The 14840-nt window shown below is 42.9% G+C and overlaps 1 protein-coding gene across 3 annotated transcripts in view; it reads right to left on the reverse strand.

The window, feature by feature from the left end:
• The window catches only part of LOC141139569 (glypican-5-like), a 469973-nt gene that overhangs the window by 210110 nt on the left and 245023 nt on the right, over window positions 1–14840 (reverse strand). For all 3 annotated transcript variants that reach the window (XM_073625838.1, XM_073625836.1, XM_073625837.1), the window contains one exon: window positions 3137–3257. In XM_073625838.1, the coding sequence (XP_073481939.1) occupies window positions 3137–3257 (121 nt within the window). The remainder of the gene's footprint in view (window positions 1–3136; window positions 3258–14840) is intronic.

Consider the following 14840-nt stretch of genomic DNA (forward strand, 5'->3'; position numbering starts at 1 on the left):
TGGCAACTTCTTGGTTTGTGGTTCCTTTGTGCTTAGGGGAGCTGCTCCAGCAAAAGATACCTTGGGGCTTTGACTTTAGTGTAACAGATGACAAACATAGACTAAAGCTGGGTATACACTAGTAGAATTTCAAATGAAAATGTACACAAAAATTCTGAATGTTGTTTGAAAGAAGTTCAAGATTTCATTTGCTATTAACATTCACTTTTGAAATAAATTGACTTTATTAAATAAAATCCAGAAACACTGTTAGAAATTTCGTACATTTGAGAAAATTCTTCATTCTGCTCCTCTGAATTTTCTTGTCATTGTGGTAGAAAATGAACATTGATTTAATTACACTAATGATTAGAAAAATGAAGATTCTTACAAGATTATTACCACGGAAAACGTTGAACAAAATTCTACTAGTGCATACCCAGCTTAAGTAAGCACCAATAAAGGACCATGATGTTAAAAAAAGTTGTATTCTGATAACTGTATGGGGTTAATTACTGTAGTATTCAGTAATAGTCAAAACTTTTCTTTTAGTCTTGGATAGAGATAGGAAGTGTTTCTCCCGCACAGAAAGTGAAGAGAAGTCTCTCCTACAAGGCACAGACTGCAAAAAATTGAACAAAACAAAAGAGAAGTTTCAAACAATCATTGTTTCCCCCCCCCAAACAAAATCCAAAGCTTGCCACCTGCAAAAGAAGACATAAAACTACTTTTCGCTCCAGTGATAGTGAGTCTGAACTCTTCTGATAAAGTCCAAGACCACGTTTTTGATCGTTATATACATTAGATAGCGTTATGGACATTCATTTTTTTGTCCCGTTGTGTTTTTATCTTCATCATCATCTTTTATATCTTACCACAAAATTGGGTTATATATTGTGTTTTTTTGCATTAAAATTTATTAAAGCCTCTTCTTTCCAAAACAATTGCGTTTGAAAAACCACTGCGCAAATATTGTGTGACATAAAAAATTGCAATGACTACCATTTTATTCTCTCGAGCCTCTGCTAAAAAAATATATAATGCTTGGGGGCTCTAATTTTCTAATTTTCTAGCAAAAAATGCTGATTTTTTCTTGTAAATAAAAGTGTCAGAATAGGCCTGATCTTCAAGTGGTTAAAGTGGTTCTAATGGCAAAATGCATTCTGTGTATTAAGGTAAAAAACCTCATGGGTTCAGCTCCCCCTGCCAGCCCCCTCCTTATACAGTATCTCATAAAAGTGATTACATCCCTAACATTTTTGTAAATATTTTATTATATCTTTTAATGTGACAACACTGAAGAAATGACACTTGGCTACAATGTAAAGTAGTGAGTGCACAGCTTATATAACAGTAAATTTTTGCTGTACCCTCAAAATAACTCAACACACAGCCATTAATGTCTAAACCACTGGCAGCAAAAGTGAGTACACCCCTAAGTGCAAATGTCCAAATTGGGCCCAAAGTGTCAATAGTTTGTGTGGCCACTATTATTTTCCAGCACTGCCTTAACCCTCTTGGGCATGGAGTTCACCAGAGCTTCACAGGTTGCCACTGGAGTCCTCTTCCACTCCTCCATAATGACATCTTTTTTGGGTCTGGAGACATGCTTGGCCAGTCCATCACCTTTACCCTCAGCTTCTTTAGCAAGGCAGTGGTCATCTCGGAGGTGTGTATAGGGTCGTTATTATGCTGGAATACTGCCCTGTGGCCCAGTCTCCAAAGGGAGGGGATCATGCTCTGCTTCAGAATGTCACAGTATATGTTGGCATTTATGGTTCCCTCAATGAACTGTAGCTTCCCAGTGCCGGCAGCACCCATGCAGTCCCAGACCATGACACTCCCACCACCATGCTTGAATGTAGGCAAGACACACTTGTCTTTGTACTCCTCACCTGGTTGGCGCCACACACGCTTGACATAATCTGAACCAAATAAGTTTATCTTGGTCTCATCAGACCACAAGACATGGTTCCAGTAATCCATGTCCTTAGTCTGCTGCTTGTCTTTAGCAAACTGTTTGCAGGCTTTCTTGTGCATCATCAAGAGGCTTCCTTCTGGGATGACAGCCATGCAGACCAATTTGATGCAATGTGCGGCGTATGATCTGAGCACTGACAGGCTGACCCCTGCACCCCTTCAACCTCTGCAGCAATGCTGGCAGCACTCATACGTCTATTTCCAAAGACAACCTCTGGATATGATGCTGAGCATGTGCACTCAACTCCTTTGGTCGACCACGGCAATGCCTGTTCTGGGTGGAACCTGTCCTGTTATACTGCTGTATGGTCTTGGCCACCGTGCTGCAGCTCAGTTTCAGGGTCTTGGCAATCTTCTTATAGCCTAGGCCATCTTTATGTAGAGCAACAATTCTTTTTTTTTAATCCCCAGGGGGTTCTTTACCATGAGGTGCCAGGTTGAACTTCTGGTGACCAGTATGAGAGAGTGAGAGCGATAACATCAAATTTAACACACCTGCTCCCCATTCTCACCTGAGACCTTGTAACACTAACGAGTCACATGACACCGGTGGGAAAATGGCTAATTGGGCCCAATCTGGACATTTTCACTTAGGAGTGTACTCACTTTTGTTGCTGGTGGTTTAGACATTATTGGCTGTGTGTTGAATTATTTTGAGGGGACAGCAAATTTACACTGTTATACAAGCTGTACACTCACTACTTTACATTGTTGCAAAGTGTCATTTCTTCAGTCTTGTCACATGAAAAGATATAATAGAATATTTACAAAAATGAGCGGGGGGGAGATACTTTATATACAGCACAAATAATCAACTTTAATGCGAGTCTGGCTGATAGCAGACATTCAAGGTACTTGCAAGATCAATATTGCACGCAAGAAGTGCTCAGCATCTCCATCTGTGAGGACCCCCCCCAAACCACACTATCTGTTAAGAACACTTAAGTGACCAATAACAACACAGGATATGAGGTAGCGGGAGGGAGTTGAAGAAGCAAAAGATTTAGTTACAGTGCTTGTCCGAGTTTTAGGCTCCCTAGGGACACACTAGGAATTGCAGTTTAATAAAGGTACTTGATAGCACTCTATGAATGAATAAAATAAAGTTATGCCAAGCAGAAAAGTAGTTGCCATTCCAGCAACCATCATTCATTTGTAACTCAGTGAGCATCCATACCTGTATGAAGAGACGCATCTTATTGATGACTTGATTGATGATTACATTGGACCCTCGTACCTTAACTTCTGGGTTGTTCACCTGATCCTTAAAATCACTGGAAACTACAAGGTTTGTATAGCTAAAAAAAACAAAAAAAATATACATTTATAGATAACTGCAATATTAATTGCAAAATGTGTGGCTTTGCATTTGGTTATACATTTATTTCACAGACAGACCAATGATACTGTACTTTATATATAAATGACAGACACCTGCAACAATCAACATAAAATGTATATTTCATATATGCACAGGTGTTTATATGAAAATAAAATTAATGCTACCTTGACCCAACTAAAGTCAACATGTTTTTTGGAGCTGGATTAAAAAAAACATTTGATTGTTTGCTATGGTTACTTTTACAGAATGGGTTCAAAGACAAATTAAAAAGAAAACTATAGCACATATGTACAGTGGGGCAAAAAAGTATTTAGTCAGCCACCAATTGTGCAAGTTCTCCCACTTAAAAAGATGAGAGAGGCCTGTAATTGTCATCATAGGTATACCTCAACTATGAGAGGCAAAATGTGGAAACAAATCCAGACAATAACATTGTCTGATTTTTTAAAGAATTTATTTGCAAATTATGGTGGAAAATAAGTATTTGGTCAATATCAAAAGTTCATCTCAATACTTCAATATATATCCTTTGTTGGCAATGACAGAGGTCAAACGTTTTCTGTAAGTCTTCACAAGGTTGTCATACACTGTTGCTGGTATGTTGGCCCATTCCTCCATGCAGATCTCCTCTAGAGCAGTGATGTTTAGGGGCTGTTGATGGGCAACACGGACTTTCAACTCCCTTCAAAGGTTTTCTATGGGGTTGAGATCTGGAGACTGGCTAGGCCACTCCAGGACCTTGAAATGCTTCTTACGAAGCCACTCCTTCATTGCCCGGATGGTGTGTTTGGGATCATTGTCATGCTGAAAGACCCAGCCACGTTTCATCTTCAATGCCCTTGCTGACAGGAGGAGGTTTGCACTCAAAATATCACAGTACATGGCCCCATTCATTCTTTCATGTATACGGATCAGTCATCCTGTTCCCTTTGCAGAGAAACAGCCCCAAAGCATGATGTTGCCACCCCATGCTTCACAGTAGGTATGGTGTTCTTTGGTTGCAACTTAGCATTCTCTCTCCTCCAAACACGACGAGTTGTGTTTCTACCAAACAGTTCTACTTTGGTTTCATCTGACTATATGACATTCTAAGTGCAGAAGATTAACAATTTTAATGCCCCAAACTGGGTTAAAAACACTTACAGAATAGAAGTGGTAATCAGGCACATCATAAGTGAAGCTGCATTGGAAGGGGTCACGGTCAGAGGAAGCCTTCAGAGGGGATGGATGTAGTCACTGAAAACAGCGGTGTGGGACACAAGGAGCCACTGTGAAGCCGGCGTCGTCAGCATGGAAAGACGGCGAACCCGGAAGTGATGTCATCCGCTGAGCGGCTCTGTAACCAGCCTGAACCGCAAACAAACAGCCTGGGCGAGGATGAGGATGTGATGACATCACATCCTCGCCCAGGCTGTTTGTTTGCGGTTCAGGCTGGTTACAGAGCCGCTCAGCGGATGACATCACTTCCGGGTTCGCTGTCTTTCCATGCTGACGACGCCGGCTTCACAGCGGCTCCTTGTGTCCCACACCGCTGTTTTCAGTGACTACATCCATCCCCTCTGAAGGCTTCCTCTGACCGTGACCCCTTCCAATGCAGCTTCACTTATGATGTGCCTGATTACCACTTCTATTCTGTAAGTGTTTTTAACCCAGTTTGGGGCATTAAAATTGTTAATCTTCTGCACTTAGAGGCGCCTTTGTTTGTTTCTTTGTGTCATTATAGAGCCTGCTTCAGTCTTTTAAAGCTGCTGCCCTTTTTGCTGAAGATCATCCCACCATCCCTACCAACACTTTCCTCTTCATTTTGGACTACCTACTTTTAATAGAGACACTATCTGGACTACGTTAGTCCTGTGCGCCCTATATACTTTTTTATTCTATATGACATTCTCCCAATCCTCTTCTGGATCATCCAAATGCTCTCTAGCAAACCTCAGACGGGCCCGGACATGTACTGGCTTAAGCAGGGGGACACGTCTGGCACTGCAGCATCTGAGTCCCTGGTGGCGTAGTGTGTTACTGATGGTAGCATTTGTTACATTGGTCCCAGCTCTCTGCAGGTCATTCACTAGGTCCCCCTGTTTGGTTCTGGGATTTTTGCTCACCGTTCCTGTGATCATTTTGACCCCACGGGGTGAGATCTTGCGTGGAGCCCCAGATCGAGGGAGATTATCAGTGGTCTTGTATGTCTTCCATTTTCGAATTATTGCTCCCACAGTTGATTTCTTCACACCAAGCTGCTTGTCTATTGCAGATTCAGTCTTCCCAGCCTGGTGCAGGTCTACAATTTTGTTTCTGGTGTCCTTCAACAGGTCTTTGGTCTTCACCATAGTGGAGTTTGGAGTGTGACTGTTTGAGGTTGTGGACAGGTGTCTTTTATACTGATAACAAGTTCAAACAGGTGCCATTAATACAGGTAATGAGTGGAGGACAGAGGAGCCTCTAAAAGAAGGAGATACAGATCTGTGAGAGCCAGAAATCTTGCTTGTTTGTAGGTGACCAAATACTTATTTTCCACCATAATTTGCAAATAAATTCTTTAAAAAATCAGACAATGTTATTGTCTGCATTTGTTTCCACATTTTGTCTCTCATAGTTGAGGTATACCTATGATGACAATTACAGGCCACTCTCATCTTTTTATGTGGGAGAACTTGCACAATTGGTGGTTGACTAAATACTTTTTTGCCCCACTGTATAAGTCCATATCCTAATGTATTATTCTGAATGTTACCCATATTTTTTTGTTATTTACAGGCTTGACATATGATATTTGTATAACTGAAATTCAGTATCCCAAATGACAGTCATCTGAGATAAAGGACTTGTCTACCCACAGGAATAAAACAGTTTGGCAGACTTATGAACAGTCATCTACATAAACATTCATTCTTATGAAAGATCAAGCCATAAACAGTAACAAACTTTACTGTCAAAAAAGATTGCTCACTTCAGTACTATTAAAACTTTCAGTAGGATCTTCAATCTCTTTTTGATGGCCTATAACTCTATTCTTGATGACCAGACTTTAACTACAGATTTACCGAGGGTAACAATTGGCTTAATTCTGAAAGAAAGGAAGCATTTGGCCCACTTTTCTAGTTTCCACCCAGTTTCCCCCCTCAGTATAGACCTAAAGCTTTTCCCAAATGCAATCCACCCAACCCTCTTTAGGAAATTCCCACCATTCTTCTGTCAATTGATGTCAAAAAGGCACTTGACTGGGTCGACTTGTCATTCATGAAAGCCAGTCTTCAACACCTGGGATTAGGGGATAGGATAGGAAAATTGATTGAGAGAATCTATTCCAACCACTCAGCAAGGATAAAAGTAAACAATGCCTTTTTGGAATATTTCAACATGAAGAATGGAACCAAACAGGGTTGGGTACTTTCTCCATTAGTTTTCGCTCTTGAACCTTTCTTATGTCATGTCAGAGCCAGCTGCTATCTTAGTCGGTACCTTGGAACTTAAAGTCACAAACTTTGGTGATGCTCTACTTTATTTCATTACCAAACCTATCACACCATTTCCAATTCCAATGCAAGAACTTGACACTTGACTTTAAAATAAATGATCAAAAATTAGAAGTGCTAAATCTCAACATTTCATCTCACACTCTCATTGCCCTCAAATCAGCTTTTCCGTTTAAATAGGTCTCCACCCCCATCAAATATTTGGGAATCAATATAACTCCTACAATTGACAAATTGTTTTTCACAAAGTCCCCCCTTTCTCACACAAATTAGAAAGGACCTTAGAAATTGGAACACTGGGGCATTTTCCTGATTTGGGAAAAATGACATCTTAAAGATAAATGTACTCCCCAGACTGCTATACTTCCACCGCAACACCCAGTCTTTTTGTGCTCTCCAACCATGCCTTGCCCATATGCGAGTTGTCATTCAATCTACCTTCTGTACTCAGTTCTAAAATCCTAAAGCTCACCATTCGAGATTGGGCAAGTCCTCTTCATCCTCGTTCTTCTCCTTAACATCCTGTAAGAGGCTATTAGAAGTGCCTAGGAGCCTGTTGCTACCAGGTTTTAGGTTTTCCACACAGATCGCAGTTTAAGACCTACTATAGAGACATTTATACTATCTTATTTTGTTGTATTATAAATGTGTAGTTATTAACAATTCCAAAATCTGGATCACTCTTTAAAAAAAAAAATTACACATTGTAAATATTAACACGTGTATATAAAGAAAAAAAGTGCGCCACCAAACAATATATAACTATATAACTCCCTTGATACAAAAGGGAAAAATGACAATGGTAAGTGAACAAAGTGATTTTTATTTTTTGCTTGCACATGATTAGGTGTTTAATCCTCTGACTAGAGTTTTTGAAACTTTGATGCTCAGACCAAGTTTAGCAACATCAAAATGTATTCAGAGAACAATGGGGTGGCCCTTAAAAGTCGAACATCTAGGTGTCCTGAAGTGATGAGTAGAGTGGCAACCTCAGCCTGGACTCCAAGCAGGCCAAGCTCCAAACGTGTTTCACTCCACCCTTAGTCATGACTTAGCTCCAGGGTGGAGTAAAATGCGTTGGGGGTGTGGCCTGGTTGGAGTCCAGGCTGTGGTTGCCACTCTACTCATCACTTCAGGACACCTAGATATTCGACTTTTAGGGGCCACCCCATTGTTCTCTTTTTTTTTTTTTTTTTTTATCCAACAAAATTTTATTAAGTTTACAGGAAAGACAATACAAGCATTTTGGGCAAACCCATAGGATTTCTCTAATACAATACAGAATCCAGTAAACAATCAACGGCAGCAATATATGACCTTCAGCACATGATACCAGTTACACATAACCACAATTTGTACCTCACCCGGTATTGATTCCTAGTAGCCTATCATATACCAACTCCATAGGGGCCAATCCTGGCACATCCAGCCACATACCCCATATTTTTTCAAATTTTTGCATACTACCTCTATGTTGGTATATCAACTTTTCCAACTTCAAAGTTATGTTAACATTATCAGTCCATTCTTTAATGGTCGGGGGCTTATCAGACTTCCAATGGGTCATAATCAATTTTCTGGCCTGAAAAAGTACTCTATGTATGGCCTCTTTACAATGTCCTTCCCATTTATATTCCTCCAAGGACCCCAAGAGACATGCTCTAGGGTCCTGTGGAAGATTCACATTAATGACTGAGTTAATATTCCGCACCACCCCTACCCAGTATGTGTGGAGCTTGGGACACCTCCACAACATATGTATAAGATCCCCATGCTCACGCTTGCATCTAGTACACGTTGGTTCTGCCTGCCGACTCATTAAATATAACCTGTGGGGGGTATAGTACGTTCTCAACAGTATATATAGTTGTGTGAGTTTTTGAGACACATTAAGTGAACAAAAGTTCACCGCCTGAAAAATCTCTTCCCACTGATCCTCGTCAAGCTGTCCCACCTCCATTTCCCATTTCTCTCTCACCCTCAGGGGATGCCGCTTCATCACGGATTGCAACAGGATGGCATAGCATTGGGAAATAAATCCTTTAGATGAGTCAGCATCCCTCAGGAGGTTAAATATCGGTGCAGGTGACAAGTGCCATTCAGAGGAGCTGCTCTAAGCCACCACTGCATGTCTGAGTTGCACGTAATAAAAAAACCATTGATGCGGGCAAATTATATGCCGCTTTTAGATCAGCAAATGTACGCAACACTCCATCCCGAAAAATATGTTTAATATGGGTAACTCCAAATTGTTTCCATCGAGCCCCACTTTGTAATTTAGCTAATTCCCTGTAAGTGTCATTATGCCAGAGGGGACTGTATTCCGTGTATCCGTCAATACTCTGAAGATATTTGGATTTAATCCATACCTTTTGCACCAGGCTAAAAGTAGGGAATTTTTTATGTGGCCTAGTGAAGGCCTGTGCCTCCAAAGCCATATGAATCGGTCCCCTACCTACTGTATGTAGCATTAACTTGTGTGATGAGTTTTGTGACGGAACAAATGTACCAATCAAGTGTTGTAATTGGGCAGCGAGATAGTACAGCCATGGGTTGGGCAATGCTAATCCACCACAATCCTTAGGTCTCTGTAAGTGTTCCAATTTAATCCTGGCAGGCCCATTCTTCCAAATAAGCTTTCGGAAAATGGCATTGATTATATGAAATATCTTTAAGGGAATGACCATAGGGGTATTATGTAGGAAGTAGAGTAACTGTGGCATGAGAATAATTTTTACCAGGTTTACTCTACCTGCTACCGATAATGAGAGGGAATTCCAAGTCTTGATTTTATCCCGGAAACGTTGCAAGAGGGGGAAAATATTCAAATGTATAAAATCCCTGAGTTGTGACGTAATTTGAATCCCCAAATATTTGAAGGAATTGGCCCTCAGGATTGGGCAAGCGGCGCTCACAGTCTGCGATTCCTCTCCATCCAATAGAAGAAGGGCCGACTTGGACCAGTTTATAAGAAGACCGGAATATTTCCCAAATTCAGATATGGCCGACATGGCCTCTTGTAAAGAGAGGTCCGTGTCACCAAGTAAAAGCATGGTGTCATCAGCATACAACATAATTTTTTCCTGCATGTCACCATAACAGAAACCTGTGATGTGCCGATTTGCCCTGATCCCGATCGCTCAATTGCTAATGCGAAGAGGAGGGGAGACAGGGGACAACCCTGCCTTGTGCCCCTCCTCAACGCGAAGCTCGGAGACAGGAAGCCAGACACCCTCACAGCGGCCTCCGGCTGACTATAAAGGAGCCTAACCCAGGATATATACTGTGGACCAAATCCAAAATTTTGCAAAACTGACCATAGATAGTCCCAATCTATGCTGTCAAAAGCCTTAGTGGCATCCAACGACAGCAGGGCCCTAGACCCCATATTGTCTGCCTTTGATTGCATATTGAGGAATAGCCTTCTTAAATTGACTGCAGTCGATTTATTAGGCATGAAACCAGCTTGGTCACCATGCACGATTGAGGTGATTACTCCATTTAGTCTAAGGGCTAAAGCTTTAGCTAATATTTTTACATCGCTCTGCAAGAGAGAGATCGGGCGATATGCCCCTGGATCTGTTGGGTCTTTGCCAGGTTTAAGAAGCAAAACAATATTAGCCCCGGACATTGATATTGGCAAGCGCCCCTCTTCCCGAGATCTATTAAAGACCCTAAGCAAATGGGGTAGTAATTCATTAGGGTATTGTTTGTATATCTCTATGGGGATCCCATCCTCCCCCGGTGCCTTACAGTTAGGGAAAGATCCGACCGCATTCTGTAATTCTTCTACTGTGAGGGGGCTCTCTAAATTTGACCTTATTTAATTTGGGGAAGTCTATCTGTCCCAAGTATTGTTCTAACTCCTCAGCAGTATAAGATGTACCTGGCTTATATAAGTCTTCATAATAGGCAGCTAGTTCCTGTAGCACCTTCTCAGGCGTATTTACTATGGTACCCGTCTTAGTCCTAATAGCTCCTATGGTTGGTGATTTCTGGTAAGAATTTGCGATTCTCGCCAATATACGACCCATTTTCTCGCCCTCTTCAAAGAATGCCTGTTTTGCAAAGAACCTCTTCTTGTCGGCCGACGAGGATAGCAGTTGATGATATGCAGATAAAGCTGCCTGCCATGCCTCCTTGGTCGAGTCCGAAGGGTCTGCTACATACAATTGTTCCTTCTCTTGTACTCTAGCTTCAATTTCAGTTTTAAGAGCTGATGAATCTTGTTTAACCTTAGTCATTTCAGCAATCAGCACACCCCTCAAATATGCCTTAAAGGCATCCCACTGCCCGACTATGGAATCATTTGGATCCTGGGTGTAGAAAAACTCACACATGCTCCCCACTATCCCCTCATGAGAACGGAATAGTTTCAGCCAAAAGGCATTGAATTTCCAAGAGGCTTTAGGTAGTGTAACTATGGGGGCTATTGTAATCCGTATAACCACTGGAGAGTGGTCCAATACGCTACGAGGTCTATGTATTATATCCGACACATATGGGAGCATGTTTAAGCTGCACACCCCCAGATCATTCTAGATAAGCAACCATGCGATTTAGAAAAACATGTAAATTGTTTGACCCCTGGATTCCTATGTCTCCAGACATCCACCCAGCCCACCTCTTGCAACAACCGCGCCAGAGGGGTATCCCTGGAGAGGGCAGAGGTTCCCGTTACCAACAGCGGCGCGTCAGGCCTGCCATCCATAAATGTAAGCAAAGACCTAAGCACCGCTGCCGTGTAAGGGGGAGGAATATATACCACAGCCAACACACAAATCAATGTACCCAGCCTGCAATGAAGAAAAACATATCGAACTTCACTATCAATTTCCTTTGTAAACTCTTCATAGTCCAGGGCTCCATGAATCAACACACTCACTCCCCTGGAGTAGGAAGTGTGTGTGGAATGGTAGGCCCTTCCCACCCAAGAGTATCCAAGAAAGCCCACAGTATCTGCAGTCAAGTGGGTCTCCTGGTAACATAGTACTCCGGGGATGTATTTCTTCAAGCACATTTGAATCATAGTGCGCTTCAACGGAAAGTGGAGCCCCCTAACGTTCCAAGATACTATCGGGATGTCCGTCATGTCTTCTGGTTAGCAAGGAATATTAACCGGCTTTTTCCGTGCAGTCTATCGAGACAGTGTATCTTCTCTGTACCATGGTTCTTCTGGGTCTGCTGCTTGCCGTACCATCGTTGAATTCGTATACAACTAAGTGAGCATTCAATCTGCTTGTGTCTTTCGCCACTGAGTTCCTCCCCATAACAATTGGGGGTAGTGAAACAAGAAACTTGCTTGTGCTACAAACTGCACATCCTGCCAACATGGCAACTTTAACATTGCTTGCAATATTCCATCTCTCAATATGTAGTAAAGATGGACATCTGTGAGTTCAATTTTTGATCCAATTCGCTCTCTTTACATAGTTAGGAATATATTGTCCCCCAGCCAAGGAATATCTGACAATTTTGTAAAGAGTATATGCTCTAGTTACCAATTTAGAAAGTCATTTAGGATGACATCTTCAAGTATTTTAGCATCACAAAGAACAGTCTGCTTATTTGATTCAATCTTCTTCTTGTGGACCTTGCCGCTTCAGTGCCTGTTCATTCCTGTCTAACCAAGTTGCAGCTTCCTTAGCAGATTCAAAGAACTGCGCCTGGCCTCTTACCATGATCCGCAATTTTTTTGATATAACATAGCATATGGGAGCTGAAGAAGACGCAGTCTGCGTTTCACATCCGTGAATTTGGCTCTGCGTCTCTGGACTTCTGCCGAAAAGTCCGGGTAAAAGGACACCCGGACACCATTATGTATAACATTTGCCTTTTCTCGAGCCTGTCTCAACACTGCTTCTCTATCCTTATAATGCAAAATCCTTGCCAGGATGGATCTTGGAGGGCCCCCTGGTGGAGGGGGGCGTGAAGGCACTCTGTGAGCCCTCTCCACTGCAAACAATGGAGAAAAAGCATTTTTGCCAAAGATTTCCAGTAGCCAGTTTTCAACATATGTAGTGGGGTCCCTGCCCTCCACCTTCTCAGGCAACCCCACTATGCAAACATTGTTGCGCCCTAAGCGATTTTCCATATCTTCTGCGCGGTCATATGCATCCCTGGCTAATTGTAATGCTGTTCTGGTGTCCTGTGTCATGGATGGTAGTTGATCCTCCATGTCGCTGACCCTGCTTTCCACAGCCGTGGTACGCTCACGTATCTTTTGCATGTCTTGCCTTAGTAGTGACACGGCTTCTCTTAAGCCAAAAAACTGCTCCTTCAACGTGTTAACAGAGGCTGTACAATTATTCACAGCCTTAAGTATGTCAGCTAAAGTAGGTTGAACAGTGTCCAGGTCCGCTGGGCTGTGTGGTTCCCCAGATGCATGGGCTGTCTGCTCCCCCACCTCTTCTCCCCAGTGCACCTGTATAGTGTCTGCCTGCATGGCCTCCTGCATAGATTGTGACCCAGAATGGCGAGATGTCTGTTCCGCTCCCAATGTCCCAGCCATTTTCTGAGCATAGTATACCATGTCTCTAGGGGCGTCTTTACCAGGGATTTTAGGCGTCTTACTTGTTTTAGGACCTGTGTCTTTCATTTTGTCCTGTCCGCGCGGTGTGTGTTTCACAGGAGACGCCGCGGCGCCATCTTGGGCCTCCAGGCCCGTCATCTCTGTCTGTCCTTTTCGGAACTTTCCCCTGGTACAAAAAGCCAGCGGATGTTCCCCTAGGGTCTCCGGATTGTACCCGTGCTGCATAGGGCTATATTGGACCGGTATGTGGGCTGGGGGAGGATCGGTGTCCGGATCGCTGCCGGGAGCTGTGGGAGATGCGTCCTCTCACATGCCTGTCTTGGCCACGCCCCCACCCCATTGTTCTCTGAAGCCTCATAGGAACCAGGATGGGTTCCATCCCCTGTCAGCACTCTAGCAGCGGCTGCGGAAGCATTGATTACATACCCCTTTACCAACGAGCCTGAGTGGCACACACACATTTCCTAGGTCAAAATGTATTAGTTATCTTGGCTCTATGACAACATTTTCAGTTTGACATCAGGCTCAAGAACTAGGAACACACAAAGTTGTGCATTCCTTGTTCTCTGCTGCACAGTTAATGTATTTCCTCACAGCAAAGGGCCTTTTTTATGTAAAACTAAAAAGGTGCATTGGGTCAACACAACGTCACCTAATTCATGAAGTTAAGTACATTTTCTCTTTGCTAAGTAAAAACTGACTTTGAAAGTCAACATGAGATTATACCTAATTTGGGGCATATATATAAATAGTGAACATGGCTCACTAAACATTCACTGGTGGTGAATCAATCACTGCCATTTAAGGGTTCAAGCATATGGCCACAGGGGGGCTGTATAGCATGCAAGAACATACAGAACCTGCGTAAATGTTTTCCTGGGAGTGACAGCTGCTGTGTACAATTGCCCACAGGAAGCAATTACAGGATGTATCTGTACATGGGTTTACGCCGGTCCTTATATAAACACATGTACGTGTGCCGACATACAACCCTGGGAGCAGACATATTGTAGAAAACTTGGATGGTGCATGGCCCCCTTGTGGCTGTGTGCAGGAGCCCTAAATCAAGTGGACTATGAACACTACCATGCAATACATATTTGAGATATCAGATTACCTGTTTGTAGGTAGGTGCAGTCTACTTTCTCCACTGCAGGTGGTGCTATCACAGCGGAAGTGCAATTGGGGAAGTCAAGAGAACACGGTTCCTCTATGGTTTCAAGGGTCACTGGGGAAGCAATCCGATTAGATGCTGCTGCCACATGTTACTCTGGCAACCATCTTGGGTCAGGCAGAGCCTTTTTAAGGCCCTGGCTCCTGGCTTTGGTGCGCTTTTGGAGAGCTGGTAGAGTAGGGACAGGTAACCTGCCTGTGAGAGTACTAGCACTAGAGAAAGGTTCCTGTTGAGGAGGGAAAGCGTAGGGTTGAATCTCTGCTGGACACCTTTCTATTTGGGAGTGAGACAACCAGGTCACATTCTGCTCCCTCTCTACAGACACTGTCAGTCCAGCTGCAATCTGCTTCTTCACGT

This window comes from Aquarana catesbeiana, linkage group LG04, assembly GCF_042186555.1.
Source record: "Aquarana catesbeiana isolate 2022-GZ linkage group LG04, ASM4218655v1, whole genome shotgun sequence".
Classification (NCBI taxonomy): Eukaryota; Metazoa; Chordata; class Amphibia; order Anura; family Ranidae; genus Aquarana; species Aquarana catesbeiana.